The sequence below is a fragment of the Staurois parvus genome, unplaced genomic scaffold, assembly GCF_062004578.1.
Source record: "Staurois parvus isolate SC_StPar_1 unplaced genomic scaffold, SC_StPar_1.0 ptg000761l, whole genome shotgun sequence".
NCBI classification, from domain to species: domain Eukaryota; kingdom Metazoa; phylum Chordata; class Amphibia; order Anura; family Ranidae; genus Staurois; species Staurois parvus.
In genome coordinates, this window is record NW_028318557.1 from 239,061 (window position 1) to 259,819 (window position 20,759).

The 20,759-nt window shown below is 41.9% G+C and overlaps 1 protein-coding gene across 2 annotated transcripts in view; it reads left to right on the top strand.

Annotated features, from left to right (window-relative positions):
- ARL11 (ARF like GTPase 11) overlaps positions 1-7,725 on the top strand; it is a 74,416-nt gene extending 66,691 nt beyond the window's left edge. For both annotated transcript variants that reach the window (XM_089654379.1, XM_089654380.1), the window contains exon 2: positions 6,688-7,725. In XM_089654379.1, coding sequence (XP_089510505.1) covers positions 6,697-7,239 — 543 coding nt within the window. In that variant the 5' untranslated portion in view covers positions 6,688-6,696 and the 3' untranslated portion in view covers positions 7,240-7,725. The remainder of the gene's footprint in view (positions 1-6,687) is intronic.
- The last annotated feature ends 13,034 nt before the right edge of the window (positions 7,726-20,759 follow it).

Below are 20,759 nucleotides of genomic sequence, written 5' to 3' on the forward strand. Positions count from 1 at the left end.
CACAATAAGACATTGTCACCGTAACTGCACCTTATAGGTTCAAGTCACCTGCAAGAAGGTTAAATAATCTGAGATAGAGGGATCAATTTACTGATAGTTATTGCATGCAATATATGTTTTCTTTAAAATATTGCATGCAATAATAAAATAACCAAATTGTTAAAATAAAATATTGAATTTGCAATAAATATTGCAAAGTCTGTAAATAATGCAAAAATGATTGCCATATTTTTATCTAAGTAAGTTCACAAAAAAAACCCAAATCCCTATTTATCTAATGGTAGTCAGTATTTGCCAAATGTACAAAATAATTATGAAGGAAAGTCTGCACTAAAAGTAAACCAATGTACCAGTGTAAAAAGTGTATGAATTTTACCTTGTTTTAAGATTACATGACAGTTTAAAGCAAAAAAAACAAAAAAAGTGTTGGGCCTTCCCCTTCAGGTCTGGTATATACAGTATTTTAAGGGGGGTATCACAAAAAAACAAAACCATGGTGTAGGGTTTCACAAAATTTTTATATCAGACCTGAACACTATGCAAAAACATGACAAAAAAGATGGGATCTCCCAAAATCCATACCAGACCCTTATTAGAGCATACAGCCAGGCTGGCTGGGACTAAATAACTATACAAGGTCACATGCCCTTAACATGGGTTCTACCATGGCAAAGCACCTTGCTCTCATGTTCTAATCTATACCACCCGGTCGCAATGATTGTGTGAGTCTGTGGGTAGGGGGCCCATCAGAATCTGAAAGCTCTCTAGGTACTGCTCCTCACAAAAATAAAATGAGGTAAATAGACTAAACTAAGTGTTAAATAAGGCACACACACCTGCCCCCCTCCCCCAAAAAAAACAAGAAGCCAAGGCATGCGTTGAATAACACATGTTTTTCATTGAAATGACTACTATCAAGATATTGTAAATACCAATTTACTGAACAACTGCATGAGATATTTATCTGTTAGTGAATTGACCCCGGAATGCCAAATTGTGTTTTATTACACTATGTAATCCCTCTAGTATTATGATTTTGTATATTACTGATGTATATATTTGTACAAGTGAAAAAGTAAGGGATTTCTGGAATAAAGCGAACATTCCATATGATGAAGAAAATTGTAATGTTCCCACTCTTCAAATAAATGTATAGCTTACATATTCTCTGTCATTGTTAAAAAATTTCAGGAATATTTAACCACCTTAGCACTGTAGCCTTTTCCCTTACAGAACTAGAATATATTTTTGTAGTTAGTGGGTCTGCTGGTACAAAGATACCTTTTTGAACTTGCATACAATGGCCAGTCAACTGACACGCAAACATTGTAACCACCCTCCTTAAACTGATTCTGCTACAGGCAAGAATCAGCATCAGTTGACACTTAAATGTTCATCATATGCTAGGGAGCATGTGCAGGCTCCTGGCACTTGTCACACGACCACTATCTGCCATACTGGAAGCAAAGGGGGTGGAGCCAAGGTGTCACCTGGTGGTCAGAGGAAATTGCCGCATGGGACCAACCAAGTTCCACAGCGGTGGTACCACACCGAGCAACAGAGGCACTGTGGCAGGTCACACAATAGCGTGGAGAAATCCTGGGGATGCGGCTGGTACAATTTTTTTTTCTGTGCTAGTTGTTATTTGAATGACAGATCTTTATTACTTACCTTTATCTTCCTGATGAAGCCTATCATGAAACATATTGAAGATAAATTACCATCTATACCATGTAGATTTAACGTATATTGTACAATGATCTCAGAGCGAGTGTGAAAGAGGGTCCTAGTTGATGGAGAGTGTGATAAGGCTGAAGCATTATGTGTGGAACTGCATATGGGGGTGCGTATTACAAAGGTAATCATTGGAGCTTGTTATATGCCTCCCAGAGTTAATGAGGAGGTGGAGACTTCACTTCTTGCACAGATCAAAAGGGCTGGGACAGTGATAATAATGGGGGATTTTAACTACCCGGAAATTGACTGGAGTAATGGTACTGCAGGAACAGTTAAAGAGCAAACATTTTTAAACCTACTACAGGGACAATTTTATGGTACAGTTCATAGAAGCCCCAACTAGGAATGATGCTCTGCTAGACCTGGTATTGTCAAACCATGCAGAGCTTATTACGAATGTCCATATAAAAGAACATCTGGGTAGCAGTGACCATAACATGATTTCATTTATTGTTAGCTGTAAACAGTAAGCACATATGGGAAAAATAAAAACGCACAATTTTAAGACAGCTAATTTTCCAAGGCTGAGCGCTGCTCTCCAAGACTTAGACTGGAAGGGAATATTGAGATCAATGAACACAACACAGAAAAGAATATAACAGAATATGCAAAAAGGAAATAAATGCCGCAAAAATTGAAAATGAACAACAGATTGCAAAAGATAGCAGGACCAACCCCCAAATAGTCTTCAATTATATTAATAGTAAAAAGGTCCGGTCCGAGCATGTAGGCCCTTTACAAAATAATCTAGAGTGGGTGACTGGGGACAAAGAGAAGACAAATTTATTAAATACCTTCTTCAGCTCTGTGTGTACAAAGGAGCATGGAGGAGCTCTTGTTCATAATGGGCATGGTATTGACACAGCTCCAGATGATCCACATTGGCTCACAATTGATATGATCCAAAAATATTTAGACAGAATAAAGCATCTGGACTGGATGGCATACACCCACGGGTCCTTAAAGAATTGAGCTCTGTCATTTCAAAGCCATTGTTTCTAATTTTTAGGGACTCTTTAATGACTGGCATAGTACCACTGGATTGGCGTAAGGCCAATGTGGTGCCAATATTTAAAAAGGGGTCAAAATCTTTACCAAGTAATTACAGACCTGTTAGTTTAACTTCTATAGATGGGAAGATATTGGAGAGTTTAATAAAAGACCACATAGATGAGTTCTTGCTGGAAAAAATATTTTAAGCAACAGACAGCATGGATTCATGAAAGACAGACGTTGTCAAACAAATCTGATATCTTTTTATGAGGGGGTGAGCAAAACCTTGGACAGAGGGGTGGCGGTGGATGTGGTATACTTGGAGTTTGCAAAAACTTTTGACACAGTTCCCCACACACGGCTAATGTGTAAGGTAAAGTCTACAAGCTTGGAAAAATGCGTATGTAAATGGATAGAAAACTGGCTAAAAGATCGTATTCAGAGAGTAGTGGTTAATGATTCATACTCTGAATGGTCTGGGGTTGTCAGTGGTGTACCCCAAGGTTCAGTGTTGGGACCCTTACTTTTTAATATATTTATGAACAATATAGGTTCTTGGATTAAAAATCCCATTTCAGTCTTTGCAGATGACACCAAGCTATGCATTGGAATAACGTCCTTACAGGACGTCTTCAATTTACAAGCCAACCTCAATGCACTGCAACTATGTGGCAAATTAGGTTTAATGTTGATAAATGTAAGGTTATACACTTGAGGGCTAAGAATATGCATGCATCATACATACTAGGGGGGGGGGGGTACAACTGGGGGAATCAATGGTGCAGAAGGATCTGGGAGTTTTGGTAGATCACAAGCTTAATAATGGCATGCAATGCTAAGCTGCAGTTTCTAAAGCGAGCAAAATCCCTTTTGTATTAAAAAAGGTATAGACTCCAGAGAGAGAGAGATATCATATTTCCCCGGTACAAATCATTAGTAACACCTCATCTGAAATATGCAGTTCAGTTTTGGGCACCAATTCACAATAAGAACATTGGGAAACTGGAGAAAGTACAGAGAAGGGCAACCAAACTGATAAGAGGCATGGAGGAGATCAGCTATGAGGAAAGATTAGAGGAACTGAATTTATTCTCTCGTGAGAAGAGGAGATTAAGGGGGGATATGATCAACATGTATAAATACATCAGTGGTTCATATAGTGAACTCGGTGTAGTTATTCACCCTGAGGTCATCACAGAGGACAAGGGGGCACTCTTTATGTCTGGAAGAAAAGAAATTTAATCTCCAAACACGGAAAGGTTTCTTCACAGTGAGAGCTGTGAACATGTGGAATAGACTCCCTCAAGATTTGGTTCTGGCCAGCTCAGTGGATTACTTGGATTCTTTCTTAGATACACAGAATATACAGTTGTGACCAAAATTATTCAACCCCCACTGAAATTGAGTGTTTTGGCCAGTTTGACATTGCTTTTGATCATTCAGTCATCTTGCTTACATTTACATTAAAGAGGCACTTGTAGGTCAGACAAATATAACATAACAGTTATAATGAAATAACCACAAATGTCTTTTCTGTGCTCACAGCATTATCAGTTTTATTCAACCCCCAAGTGACATTCAATCTTAGTACTTAGTACAGCATCCTTTTACAGTTATAACAGCTTTTAAACGTGAAGCATAGCTTGACACAAGTGTCTTGCAGCGATCTACGGGTATCTTCGCCCATTCTTCATGGGCAAAGGCCTCCAGTTCAGTCACATTCTTAGGCTTGCGCACTGCAACTGCTTTCTTTAAGTCCCACCAGAGGTTCTCAATCGGATTTAAGTCTGGTGACTGCGATGGCCACTCCAAAATGTTCCAGCCTTTCCTCTGCAACCATGCTCTAGTGGACTTGGAGGTATGCTTGGGATCATTGTCCTGTTGAAAGGTCCAACGTCTCCCAAGCCTCAGGTGTGTGACGGACTGCATCACGTTTCCATCCAATATCTCCTGGTACTGAAGAGAATTCATGGTACCTTGCACACGCTGAAGCTTCCCTGTACCTGCAGAAGCAAAACAGCCCCAAAGCATGATTGACCCTCCACCATGCTTCACAGTAGGCAAGGTGTTCTTTTCATCATAGGCCTTGTTCTTCCTCCTCCAAACATAGCGTTGATCCATGGGCCCAAACAGTTCTAATTTTGTTTCATCAGTCCACAGAACACTATCCCACAACTTTTGTGGTTTGTCCACATGGCTTTTGGCATATTGCAGTCGACTCTTCTTATTCTTTGGAGACAGCAAGGGGGTACGCCTGGGAGTTCTGGCACGGAGGCCTTCATTACGCAGTGTGCGTCTTATTGTCTGGGCTGAAACTTCTGTACCCACATCTGACAAATCTTTTCTCAGTTCCTCAGCAGTCACACGGGGACTTCTCTCCACTCTACGCTTCAGGTAGCGCACAGCAGTCGAAGTCAGCATCTTCTTTCTGCCACGACCAGGTAGCGTTTCAACAGTGCCCTTTGCCTTGAATTTGCGAATGATGCTTCCTAAGGTGTCTCTTGGTATGTTTAACATCTTTGCAATCTTCTTATAGCCATTGCCCTTCCTGTGAAGAGAAATCACCTCTTCTCTTGTCTTCCTGGACCATTCTCTTGCCTTCACCATGTTTGTAACCACACCAGTAAATGTCTAGAAGGAGCTGAGTATCACAGTCATTTTAAAGCTGCCTAATTGGTGCTTATTATGCTTGATTGCTGCTCGGTGACATCCACAGGTGTTTTCAATACCTGATGGAAAGCACCTGTATGAACCTCTGTTCTTCAGAGTGGTAGTCTTTAAGGGGTTGAATAATTGTGGCAATGAAGAAACCACATAAGAACCATTTACTACTGTATTACATAAACAATTGATGTCATTTTAGTTGCATTTGGGTAGTTACAACGTCCTTGTAGGATTTGATTCTGAATACAATTCCAAATGTACACTATAGTCCCTAAACCCCTTTACAGCATTGGGGGTTGAATAATTTTGGTCACAACTGTAACTGGATACTAACATTTATAAGTTGATCCAGGAAATATCCGATTGCCTTTCATGGAATCAGGAAGGAACTTTTTCCCCTGCAGGAGCAAATTGGGTCATGCTTTGGTGGGGGGGGGGGGGGGGTTGCCTTCCTCTGGATCAACTGTGGGTGTAGGATTATAACTTTTTTTTTTTTTTTTTAAAGGTTGAGCTAGATGGACTTTTGTCTTTTTTCAGCCAGACTATGTATGTTTGCTAAAGGCTTTAACCTACTTAAATAACAACATACATATGTACTGTGATATGGCTGTATAAGATGGTACAGACCTGTAATAGGATATGTTGGTGACATATTTAAATCCTTGGTGCCACCTTTTTCATACTCTTTCAATAAAGAGGTATTTTAATTTAACTTTAATGGCATCCCAGTCTTAGTCCGTAGGGTTCAGTATTAAGTTAAAAATGTACCTGTTCCTACTTACATACAAATTCAACTCAAGTACAAACCTACAGAACCTATCTTGTTCGTAACTCGGGGACTGATTTTAAATATATATATATATATATATATATATATATATATATATATATATATATATACATTTGAAGAAGTGAATGCTGATTCACGAAAGGCGTTGAGATTCTGTGCAGAGAGCGTGTGTTATGTAACTCTTGCATTCTTACTTGTATATACTGTACACTATAAGCTTGATGTATTCTGTATATTGCTTTTTTGGAATGTTTTTAATGTCTTTTTTTTTTAAATTAAAAAAGTGGGGATTTTTTTAAATATAATTTGTGTGCCTTGCAAAGTCCCTTGGCCAATCTTCATCTTTTCATTATATAATTTATTTGTCCTATTTGATGGCACCTTAAAAGTCATTGGGAATGTGGTGCCAGGTGAGCTCAAATCACTCCTTTTCTTTTGGTAATGCTCATAACCTCTATGTACATCAATATGTATGTAATAATATATATAAATGTTTCTTTTAGGACTTCATCATGGGAGCACAGAATTCAAAGCCTGTACACAAGAAACAATCACGAGTGGTGATGATGGGACTTGACTTTTCTGGAAAATCCACAATTTTATATAAACTTAAACTAAATCAGACAGTAGAGACCTTTCCAACAGTTGGGTTCAATGTGGAGTCCCTGGAAGTAGCTAAAAATGTTTTTATCACTGTATGGGATGTAGGAGGTCAAGACAAGCTGCGCCCCAACTGGAAAGAGTACCTGGAGGACACGGATGTTCTCATCTATGTGGTGGACAGCAGTGACAAGGCCAGGATTCCAGACGCCACTCTAGAATTGCTGACTGTGTTGGACAATGTAAATATGGCTAGAGTTCCTTTCTTGGTTTTGGCTAACAAACAGGATGTACCTGATGCTCTGTCCACTGAAGAGCTTATGAACACACTTAAACTGGAAAATTATGACGATCGACCCTGGGAAATACAAGGCTGCAGCGCATACACTGGAGAAGGCTTGATTGAGGCAGTTCATGCAGTTTTACGTCTTTTAAAAAAACCCCGTGACCCATAAGTGCCTATGAATTCTGTTCTAGGATCCTAAAAAATTGGTTTTCACAAAGGACAAATTATTCAATTGTTGTTTACATGTCAGCCTGTTCCATTTATTATAAATTATTATTCATTAACATTTCATCGACTAGTGAAAAGACACCTGTGGACGGATGTTGGTCATTTATTAGGTATCAATATATTTACAGATTATCAGATCCCCAAGGGGATGTCTTTCCTACCATATCAGGTTATAAGTGTCATAATGATCTGGGAATATGTATATGAGCACTGGGCAACAGATTTTCTTGTTTCTACACATCTGAAAGATTAACAAGGGCTATTAAAGCTGAACTCCAGGCACATATGAAAACACCATTTAAAGTGGAACTAAAGTTTAGAAAAAATGCTAGCAGGTACTTTTATGTCTCTTCTGCCCAAAAAACTCCTTTGCCGTTGTGTGTTTTTCTTTTGTACTGTGCTTTAGGACAATAAAATATGAAGCGTAGTCACTGGGTGGCTGGATAGTGTCATTTCAGCGTGCATGCACAGACATTTACCCTGCTAGCATTTGTTTCCTAATTGTACACCATCGTCCACACATGTGCAGCTTAGAGTACAATCTTGGATGCCAGAGCGAAATAACTCTCGTGTGCATACGCAGAGTTCCGTCATCCCTGGGCGGCCAATCATGATATCTGAAGAAGCCAAAACCATAAGTCCAGCACAATATGTGAGCGGTAATGAGGGTGAGCTGCAGCCATCACATCACTGAAGGAGAACACTTTGAAAGGTAAGTGTGCCATAATGTGCAAATATGCTATGCATGCATACACATTATGACAAAAGTCCTAGGGGCAGAAAATCATTTAGTTCCACTATAAAAATAATTACATTTCTTTTTACAAACAAGCAAAAGTACCTGCATCTTAACCCCTTTAAGATTGCCCAACACATATGTTCGGTGGCAAAAGGGTAGGCATTAATGCCCACACACTGCACATATGCACCCCTAAGTGGAAGATATTTATGTGCTGAGAACATGCTCACAGCATAAAGACCGAGCTGTCAAAGACAGCTCGGTCCAAGGTAAAGATTGGTAGCCAGTAGGACAGGATTCCAATCAAGTGACCACTGTCACAGTGGTCACATGATAGTCTATCCTTCCTGCCCCTGGGCTTTCTGAAATATTTAGAGACACCAGGGCAGGCAGGAAGGGGTTAATATCTGCATCGTGTCACCCCTACACAGCACCAGTCAGGGAAACACAGGAGGAGCCTGATAGACTTTGCTATATACACATGTGCTGACAGGAAGCATACTGACAGGAGGAGTAAGCCAGGCTGCAGTCAATGACACTACTGAATTTCTTTAAGTGTAACTTAGAAAGTGGTGTCACCCTCCTGGCTGTCCTTTCAAGCAGAAGTATGTGAATCAGAAAAGTGACTGATTAGGATTACAAATCTTTTTTTCTGCAGGTGATACAATTCACATGAGTGTGTTTCAAGTGTATTTACCTGTTTCCCTGGAGTTCTGCTTTAATATCGATATTACACATCTGGCTATAAATATAAATGTACTGTATTACAGTCTTGCACTACTTAAAGCAGAACTAAACTCAATCAATATTAACTATGTTTAATCCCTGTGCTGCTAGCATTCGTAAATAGATAGGAAGGTAGATTGTAGTTAATAGTTTTAAACTTTTTTATTTTACATTTTTTTTCAGTTAGTTCCTGGTTTCTGGCCTAGCTCAAAATGATGTCATACATCCCAGGAGTCTTCGTGGGCCTTTTCTTTTATCTGGAGGAAGGGAGGAAGGGCTTTCTAAGCTAAGCACGCTCTCCTGCCTGCATGTCTGAGCTAAGCGCAGATGGATTCCAGGAAGTAAATGCTACATGAATCATCTGCCTTTACTCAAGATGGCCATGGTCAGAAATGCTAGGGGGGGGGGGGGGGAGTTTCTTAGTGATTTCTCAACAAAATAAAGCATGGAGACATGGATGGATGGGGGAGTTTGCTGTAAATATTAAAAATGAATTAAATAGCATTTTCGGTTTGTGGTGCTTTAACTAAATAATGGACAGAGACCCTGCTGGTTATTGCATTAGTGTTGCAGTCATACTTCAAACAGTAAAATAAATACAACAGCTTCAGAAAACTGAAACCTGTTATATGCTGACAATGCTTTTGTGTTTTTCTGACCACTCTTTTACCTTAGGCGTGCTACCTACTCCAAAACAAACTTTACCCAAGTGTACAGGGCGTACATACTGTAGCACGCAATGAGTTTCGATCTGCAGTGATGTCAGTTAAAGTAACCTTACAAATATAAAAAAGGTTAACCCTTAGTTAACCCTAATTCGTTATAAATAACTCCATCCCCCTTAGCTATTTGTTTTATGTTAGTTTTCTATTTATTTCTTTTTTTAACCCTTAAACCATTGATATTTTAGGTGTTTTTGAAACTTTTTTTGTTTGTTAATTTTTTTGTGTCATTAAAAAAATGCACAAAATCTAAAAAAGTAACCTTCATGTAATTTGTAACTGTTTTTGTCATGCTTTGAACTAGAAACAGAATTTTAGTAGTATTATAAACAGCACATATTTTTGGCTATAGATTGGATAGAAAATAAAATAATTTTTGCAAGATGATGTCACCTAAAGTCATCCTTGTATGTCCTTAAAAAAATCTCCTTTCATGTTGTGAGTTCTGTCTGTCTACTTGCCATCTCTTTCAACAACTTTGTGGATTCCCTCCATGCTTTGCTACTTCTCCACTGCCATTTACTTCCAATTTCTAAAGACTACATATCCCATGGTACCTTGCTGCTTGCAAACAGTGATTCCTGTACTCACTCCTGGAATTCCTCCTCTCAGCACCTCTGTAGTTCAGAAGGCAGGCTCTGTGAAATGTGTGATCAGGGGCGGACTGACAACTCATGGGGCCCCCGGACAGTAGGGGATCATGGGGGATTTTGACCAAAATTTATGAAGAAATATAATTTTTAAAATTTTTACTGGATTTGTTTTGTAGCAGAAAGTAAAAAATATTGGTTTTTTTTTTCCAAACTTTTGGTGTGTTTTAGTTTATATCGCAAAACATTTAAAATCTAGTGGTCATCAAATACACCATAAGAAAGCTCTATTTGTGTGAAACAAATGTTATAACTTTTGTTTGGGTACAGCATTGCATGACCGCACAATTACAAGTTAAAGTAGTTCAGTGCTAAATAGCAAAACAAATGGCCTGGTCATGAAGGGGATAAAATCTACTGGAGCTCAAGTAGATAAACAGGCCCTTAGAAGAAATGCAAAACTGCTCTGGGCCATGGGGGTATATAGAGGCTGAAAGAGTTAAAAGATCATTTCATTATACAGTAAGTAATTTCTCAGTGGATGTGTGCAGGTACAGTGTAAATATTTGTATATTCTATGCCCATTATCTATAAATGATAAAATAGTGAATCGCTCAGAGAAACTCCAAACTATAATTCAAAATCACACTAATGCCTGTGACATGCGTTTACATATGTAATGACAATATATTGTTTCATAACACCACCATATATGAAACAATATATCCAAATTTCCTAGTGCAATAGTGGTATCACACATCAGAGCGCACCAAAATGCCTGCACACAAGTGTGAATGGGCCCTTACAGAGATCTAGTAAGTTGCACTGACCTCCTTCCCAAAGGCTTGCACCCTGTCTTGGGTACCAGAGGTGCAGAAGAACCCAGCTTCCATTAGCATTATGTAACAGTGTATTCTGGGAGATACTTCTGAAACACTCACCTAAGGCTAAAGGCCTGTACACATGATAAGAAGATAGGAGGAAAATTTCCGTAAGAGGAACAATTGGTCGATCTGTTCATTAGTATATAGTTACATAGTTAGTCTGGCTGAAAAAAGACAAAAGTCCATCCAGTTCAACCATAGAAAAAAAAAAAGTTATAATCCTATACCCACAGTTGATCCAGAGGAAGGCAAAAAAAAACCAGCAAAGCATGATCCAATTTGTTCCTGCAGGGGAAATATTCCTTCCTGATCCCCTGAGAGGCAATCTGAAATTCCCTGGATCAACTTTACCTATAAATGTTAGTATCCAGTTATATTCTGTGTATCGAAGAAACAATCCAGGCCTTTTTTAACGCAATCCACTGAGCTGGCCAGAACCAACTCTTGCGGGAATCTATTCCACATTTTCACAGCTCTCACTGTGAAGAAACCTTTCCATGTTTGGATATTAAATTGCTTTTCCTCCAGACGTAAAGAGTGCCCCCTTGTCCTCTGTGATGACCTCAGGGTGAATAACTCTACACCGAGTTCACTATATGAACCACTGATGTATTTATACATGTTGATCATATCCCCCCTTAATCTCCTCTTCTCAAGAGGGAATAAATTCAGTTCCTCTAATCTTTCCTCATAGCTGATCTCCTCCATGCCTCTTATCAGTTTGGTTGCCCTTCTCTGTACTTTGTCCAGTTCCCCAATGTTCTTTTTGTGAATTGGTGCCCAAAACTGAACTGCATATTCCAGATGAGGTATTACTAATGATTTGTACCGGGGTAATATGATATCTCTCTCTCTGGAGTCTATACCTCTTTTAATACAAGAGAGTGCTTTTGATGGCTAACTACAACTATTCGGATGACAAAAATCAAAGGTGCAAGTTGAACATTTTTATCATATGTGAACACAACGTCCAATTTTCGTTCAATGTGTGCAGTAATCATATGGAAATGTTCAAACAGAAAAAGACACTCATGATCAAGAGCAAAGGATAACCCTACACTTCCTCTTCTGCTACAATAGTACGTAACTACGTTTGCCTACATTTACCTTTGTTGGTCGAGCATTTTCATACAAGTTAATACCATTCTCGGTTACATCATGATACACACCTTCGTGAAAAAACAATTTTCTTTTAGTGTGTACTAGGCATCACAGTATGAAAGCTGCTATCAGTATAACAGAGAACTGTAAGCTCAGGTGCCAGCCCATATCCCCGCTGTACAGATTGGTATTATTTATAAAACATCCAAAATTAAACTGAGAACCTCAGAGATACAAGGCGAGGGTGCAGATAGTGACAGCGTCACCACCATAAAGATGTGAGTTAAGCAATTCTTACAACAAATTCCAATATGTTTGTAAAATCCCATTATCAGCACACTAATCTGTCCAACTTTCATGTATTATATGTGAGTCAGTTTGCAATAGAAGTTAATCATTAATGACAACTTAGCTAGTATTTGTTTGGCAGCACCAGCAGCCAAGAAACTGTGGAAGTGTGGCACCCAAAGTCTTGAATACTTAGCAGCAAGTAAAGGAGACCCCACCAGGTCACTATTTGAAATGGTCTAAATCAGCAATCCATCTCCTGAAGGTTTGATAAGTTGAATGGTAAATTGAATAAAGTTTTCTCTCCAAGTCAAATCTTCTTCATTCATCAAAATAACACGAATCAGGAAAAATACTACATTATGACCGATAGATGGAGCTGACAATCATAGTAAACGAATACTTATTTTCTATGATCATAAGCTCTAACTAGTGGCCATAGTGTGGTATTTTCCTGATTCACACTATTGTTATAAATGAAGGAAATCCAACCTAGAGAGAAAACAACCTAGTATCAGTCAATTTTGCATTCTCACAGAAAAAATGTACTATGCATGCAGTTTTGCACCATGAATTGTTTATAAATATGCCCCTTAGTACCATTCTTTCTGAGCCTAACAGGGATTAGGGTAAGAGGTACAGATAATTTCCTTTCATAATGTGTTCTCAATGGCATTGTTTATATTGTATAATGATGGCATTACATTTTGTTGGGTAGATGGGTGAGCTCATTACACCCGACTTGACCTAGTTATGTCAAAATAAGAATTGTGGCTAGGCTATGGACATTTAAATATTTCTATATTCTTAGTAAGCAGTAAATAAATTGTATAACAAGCCCTAATTGATTTCTATAGCTGCAGACAGTGTCGAGAAATTCATCCTTGAACTTCACAATTATTGAAACTGTATGTCTAACAAAGCTTTTGTATTGTTTTAGATATTGTGGGAAGGATTAGAACTCTGACAGGTTTTACTGCCATCTGCTGCTCTCTTTGAGAGATTTCCCCTTACTTACTGTCCTGCTGAAAATGTTTTACCAGACAGTAAGTGAGGAGTATTCTCCATCAGCAACACAAAGAACACATTATAGTTAAGGGAAAGCTAGAACCTCTGTCAGATTATTATTTCTATCTGTGTCCCTGGGATAGATTTTTCCTCACCTCCTCTTTGGTAAAACTGCTGTCATCACTCTAAGGCAGTGGTCTTTAAACTGCAGCCCAGGGGCCAGATATGGCCCTTTGGCTTTATCCACCCTTGGGGCACTTTTTCTCCCACTGATACAAGACACTATTCCTTTCCTCCCACCAACAATGGGGCATAATTACTGCTACTGACGTCAACAATGAGGCACTATTTCTCCCATTGACACCAATGATGGGGCACTATTCCTCCCACTGACACCAATGATGGGGCACTATTTTTCTCATTGACACCAATGATAGGGCACTATTCCTCCCACTGACACCAATGATGGGGCACTATTCCTCCCACTGACATCAATGATGGGGCACTATTCCTCCCACTGACACCAATGATGGGGCACTATTCCTCCCACTGACACTAATGATGGGACACTATTCCTCCCACTGATACCAATGATGGGACACTATTCCTCCCACTGATACCAGTGATGGGACACTATTCCTCCCACTGATACCAATGATGGGGCACTATTCCTCCCACTGATACCAATGATGGGGCACTATTCCTCCCACTGATACAAATGATGGGGCACTATTCCTCCCACTGACACCATTGATGGGGCACTATTCCACCCACTGACACCAACAATAGGACACTATTCCTCCCACTGACACCAATAACGGGGCACTATTCCTGCCACCGACACAAACGATGGGGCACTATTTCCCCCCAATGACACCAATAGGACACTATTCATCAAACTGCCATCAATGATGGGGTACTATTTCTCCCACTGATACCAATGATGGGACAATATTCATCCCACTGATACCAATGATGGGGCACTATTCATCCCACTGACACCAATGATGGGGCACTATTCATCCCACTTACACCAATGAAGGGGTGCTATTCCTCCCCCTAATACAGCGGTTCTCAACCTGGGGGTCGCGACCCCTTTGGGGGTCGAACGACACTTTCCCAGGGGTCGCCTAAGACCATCGGAAAACACATATTTCCGATGGCCTTAGGAACAGAGACACCGCTCCTTGATCCGTCTGCAGGTGTGGGCGGGATGACATGCCGTTCCTGTCATCTGGACACACCCCCGGGATCAATCCTTCCTCGTCGGTGATTGGCCGCCGGAACTGTAGCTCAAGAGAGGCACACAGGCGGCCAATCACCGGCGAGGAGGTGGAGCTTGGAAAGGAGGAGCCGAGCGGCACCGCGAAGCACGAGCGAGTGAAGAGGAGGAAAGCGGCTGGAGAAGGAAGCCATCTGACCGGTAAGTGTTTGTACCATGGGAGAGGGAGGGAGGGAGCGAGCCCAGGCTGGAGCAGGGGTCAGCAAGGTAAGTATCATTGGTGTCAGTGGGAGGAATAGTGCCCAATCATTGGTGTCACTATTACCAATGATGGGGCACTATTCCTCCCCCCACTGACACCAATGATGGGGCACTATTCCTCCCACTGATACCAACGATGGGGCACTATTCCTCCCACTGACACCAATGATGGGGGCACTATTCCTCCCACCGATACCAATGATGGGGCACTATTCCCCCCACTGACACCAATGATGGGGCACTATTCCCCCCACTGACACCAATGATGGGGCACTATTCCCCCCACTGACACCAATGATGGGGCACTATTCCCCCCACTGACACCTATGATGGGGCACTATTCCTCCCATTGACACCAACGATGGGGCACTATTCCTCCCCCCACTGACACCAACGATGGGGCACTATTCCTCCCCCCACTGACACCAATGATGGGACACTATTCCTCCCCCCACTGACACCAATGATGGGGCACTATTCCTCCCACTGACACCAATGATGGGGCACTATTCCTCCCACTGACACCTATGATGGGGCACTATTCCTACCACTGGCACCAATGATGGGGCACTATTCCTACCACTGACACCAATGATGGGGGCACTATTCCTACCACTGATACCAATGATGGGGCACTATTCCCCCCACTGACACCAATGATGGGGCACTATTCCCCCCACTGACACCAATGATGGGGCACTATTCCCCCCACTGACACCAATGATGGGGCACTATTCCCCCCACTGACACCAATGATGGGGCACTATTCCCCCCACTGACACCAATGATGGGGCACTATTCCCCCGACTGACACCAATGATGGGGCACTATTCCCCCCACTGACACCATTGATGGGGCACTATTCCTCCCATTGACACCAATGATGGGGCACTATTCCCCCCACTGACACCAATGATGGGGCACTATTCCCCCCACTGACACCAATGATGGGGCACTATTCCTACCACTGACACCAATGATGGGGCACTATTCCTACCACTGATACCAATGATGGGGCACTATTCCTCCCATTGACATCAGTGATGGGGCACTATTCCTCCCCCCACTGACACCAATGATGGGGCACTATTCCTCCCACTGACACCAATGATGGGGCACTATTCCTACCACTGGCACCAATGATGGGGCACTATTCCTACCACTGGCACCAATGATGGGGGCACTATTCCTACCACTGACACCAATGATGGGGAACTATTCCCCCCACTGACACCTATGATGGGGCACTATTCCTCCCATTGACATCAGTGACGGGACACTATTCCTCCCACTGACACCAATGACGTGGCACTATTCCTCCCACTGACACCAATGATGGGGCACTATTCCTCCCACTGACACCAATGATGGGGCACTATTCCCCCCACTGACACCTATGATGGGGCACTATTCCTACCACTGACACCAATGATGGGGCACTATTCCTACCACTGACACCAATGATGGGGCACTATTCCTACCACTGACACCAATGATGGGGCACTATTCCTACCACTGATACCAATGATGGGGCACTATTCCTCCCATTGACATCAGTGATGGGGCACTATTCCTCCCACTGACACCAATGATGAGGCACTATTCCTCCCACTGACACCAATGACGTGGCACTATTCCTCCCACTGACACCAATGACGTGGCACTATTCCTCCCACTGACACCAGTGACGTGGCACTACTCCTCCCACTGCAAAATTACAGTTATGAAGTAGCAACGAAAATAATTTTATGGTTGGGGGTCACCACAACATGAGGAACTGTATTAAGGGGTCGCGGCATTAGAAAGGTTGAGAACCACTGCCCTAATACAAAGATGCATTGTTTGCTCCCACTGATGACAGGACAATTCTTACTCCCAATGGCCACAGTCTGGCCCCCAAAAGTCTGATGGACAGTAAACTGGCCCCATGTTCAGAAAGTATGGAGGCCCCGGGTCTAAGGCATAGCCCAGGGTAGTAGTAAAAACCAAAGAGTGGTTCTAAGCTTTCCCTGCTTTATCCAAATCTAATGCTGGATTTACACATATTCATTTTTTCCTTAAATATATTTTCCATTGAAATAAATGATGAGTTGACATGCCTAATGATGCGTGACTTAATGAATGCATTGACCTGTCCTTTGATTTCAATGGAAAATACATCAAGCAAATACACTTGGTAGATGAAAAGTATATTTGATCTATCAATACCACATATTAGATACAGGAAATTAAAAAAAAAAGATTTTGGGACTTTTGGGGTGCTATTTCACGCTCAGGAAAAAATACTCATACATACTCTTTATGAAACATAATAGTTTTATTACACAATATTAAAACCCATAATTACATCCATAAAAACTGTGAATATACAGTATCTCATGAAACGTTCAGTACAGTGAGCCCCATAGAACCTTCTTCAATCAAATATATCACATAGTATATTGTATTGATGAAAGTAAGCAAAAAAGGAAGGTGTCTTCTACAAACGCGCTTCGCCAGGTGGGCTTCTTCAGGGATTCAGTTAGAGTACACTATTAATGTAAAACATGCCATTAATTACATTCAAACAATCATTGTGTTTACAGTTTCATGTCTTTGCACACATATATTCCATATTCAAAGGTTACCAATACTGATAGTCATCAAGTCTACATAACACAACTTAATCTGATGAGAACGCAAACACCCAGATGGGGCACCCCCAAGGGAAGCCCAAGGACACTCTTTCAATTGGAGAGGAGAGGGGAGGGAAGTCATCCAACTTGCAGTTCAATCATAGAGAGCTATATACAGTATGTGTGTGTAAATACCCATTATTATTCTAATTACGGGTAGAACAGAGAGTCAACAACCCCACTACTACACCTTTTTGTAATAAAACTACTATGTTTTATATGTGTATGCAAGAGTATTTTTCCCTGAGAGCGAAATAGAACCCCGATAGTCCCAAAACCCTTTTTTTCTTTATTTCAAGCAGACACACTTTAAGTCCTCCCAGTCAGGTCTCAGCGCTCTCTCCTTTCATCCTGTTCCCCCTGAAATAATTTGCAGGTCTCAGAAAACCCTTGCTAAACCAGTTTACTGGGGTCAATAGGAGAAATCCCCCCTACATTGGTGGCCAGTATAAAGAATGCCCCCTTACAGTAATGGTCAGAATGCCACCCTGATACACAGACAGCTAGAGAGATCATTGATGATATGTTACTGCTTTTGCCAAGTAGAATTTGCCCTGGGACTTTGCAAGCACCATCAGATGACAGGTCAATTGGTCACAGCTCAAGGAACCCCAAGCAACCTCCAATGGTACCCTAAGGTACTAGGGAGCCCTGGTTGAGAATAGCTGCATTAGATATTAGAAGGCTGTCAGGCTGCCTACTACCTGCTGGTCGTGGTGGTGGAGGAGGGGAATCATCTACTGAGAGAAAAATAAGTGAAAATGTTTTACTGTAAAATTATGAATGGAATTACCTCACAGTGTCTGCAACTACAGAGGTTAGTAAAGATTTTTTACAGGCTTTAGAGAGACTTGGTGGAACTTCAAGTCCCAGGGGAAAGGTGTGCTAAAGAGAAGAAAAAAAGGAAGCCTGAGCTCAGCAGGAGGAGCAACACGTGGTGGACTGCTGAGTCTGAGATGCTTCTTACACCCAGGGCTCACATATGGGTCTGTGCTATTGCACTTGCTCACAGGCAGCTGCCTTCAGAGGGAGCTGGAGGAGAGAGGCACCACTAGCTTTGTAAGAGATTGTTGCTACATGGTCCACAATTGCCATCATCAACACAGTGGACTGCGTAGTGGTGAGAGGCCAGAACAATGGACTGTATCATAATATATAAATTCAATTAGAATGTAGCACCCTGCCCTAGGCTGGCTAAAGTTATTTCTTTGAATCTAATGTACTCAGATGAGTAGCAATTTATTTTCTAGGTCTGGTGGGGTCTATCCCTAAATGTGGGGGTTGATTGCTCCTGCCTGCATCTGGAAGAAGTTTCCAGAGTCAAAGCATGGGATATGAATATGAAGATATGACAGGGGAGAATATAAATGTTTGGGAGGGCCTGTTCAGAGGTCTCTTTTTCCTGAGCCTTTGGCCCCTGGGAGGCAGCCTGTTGATGTGAAGCCACAGCATGTGCTTGACTGGGGGCAAAAAAAGACATCTGTTGGAGGACACTATCTAAGGAAGCTGGGCTGGAAAGGATCCCTTTCATGGAAAAGTGTTGCAGAGAAGCTAGTTAGACAGCTGTTCCTGGACATTGTGAGTAGAACATTTTGCCTACGGCTTCAGGTATGCCTGTGCTTTGAGGGTTAGATGCCAGAGGTTGCAACAAGGACTATTACTGCTCCTACAGAGGATCAGATTACCAGCTGTCCCCTATACCTACAGAAATACTTAAGGCTTCCGCCAAAGGACTTTGCTTGAGAATCTGTCTTCCTGTACCTGCTTGTGTTTAGGAGTATCCTTCACCCTCATCCCTCTACCCACTTGTGTTCAAATACTGCAATAAAACTTCAAAAGGAGACCCCTAGACATCCTAGGGGATGAAAAAGCACTTTTACTTACCTGATCCTCTTCTCTCCCAGCAAACAGTGCTCCCCTATGCTCTGGCAGATGTCTGTTCCTTGGCATCCTCACATCCATTGTAGGGCTATGGTCCCTGCATCGATCTTGGTGATCTCAGAGGACTTTAAACTCCCAGAGTGTAGGTGAGACGAGGCTGTGGGGACTGGTCTAACATCACAGATCAGCCAGCAGGAGTGGAGGATCAGGTAAGTAAAAGTGTTTTATCAAGTCTCTTAGACAGAAACAAGCAGTTAACCATAGCAGTGTGGACACAGCCCCTCTGCAAGCAGGGAATTATTAGGTTTCCTAGAGTTCAGCTTCAGTGAGCATTTAACTTTTGCAGTGAGGGGGCCCCACTGCAATGGCTTTTTTTGGGGTATTTTAATGGGATGTTATTATACCATGGTGTTTTAACTGTTTTGTGCTTTAGATCAGTGGTGTCCAAATTGCGGCCTGGGGGCCACATGTGGCCGTTTGCTTGCTTTAATCTGGCCCTTGGGGCATTATTCCAATGATGGGGCACTATTATTTCTGCTGACACCAGTGATAGGGCACTACTCTTCCTACTGACACCAATGATGGGGCACTATTCCTTCCGCTGACACCAGTGATAGGGCACTATTCTTCCTACTGACACCAATGATGGGGCACTATTCCTTCCGCTGACCCCAGTGATAGGGCACTATTCTTCCTACTGACACCAATAATGGGGCACTATTCCTTCCGCTGACACCAGTGATAGGGCACTATTCTTCCTACTGACACCAATAATGGGGCACTATTCCTTCCGCTGACACCAGTGATAGGGCACTATTCTTCCTACTGACACCAATAATGGGGCACTATTCCTTCCGCTGACACCAGTGATAGGGCACTATTCTTCCTACTGACACCAATGATGGGGCACTATTTCTCCTATTGATACCAAAGATGGGGCATTGCTTACTCCCACTGCTGTCAGGACATTTTTTACTCTCATTGGCCACATTCCAACCCCCTAAAGTTTGAAGGACAGTAAAGTGGCCCTTTGTTTATAAAGTTTGGAGAGCCCTGCCTTAGACAATAAAGATCTGAATAAGTACGGAGCTCTATTAGTATTGTTCACTTTATATATACTTATGATAGAATTTTTATGTACTGATCAGGGGCGGACTGACAACTCATGGGGCCCCTGGACAATAGGGGATCTTGGGGCCCCTGTGTCCTCGCCCACACTCAAACCACACCCAAAAAAGTCTATGAAAGGTACCAGGGGCATCTCTCGGGGCCCCCTACTGACCCCGGGCCCTCGGGCAGTGCCCGAGTTCTCGGATGGTCAGTCCGCCCCTGGTACTGATACAGTCCATTGTAGTCTTTAAAAC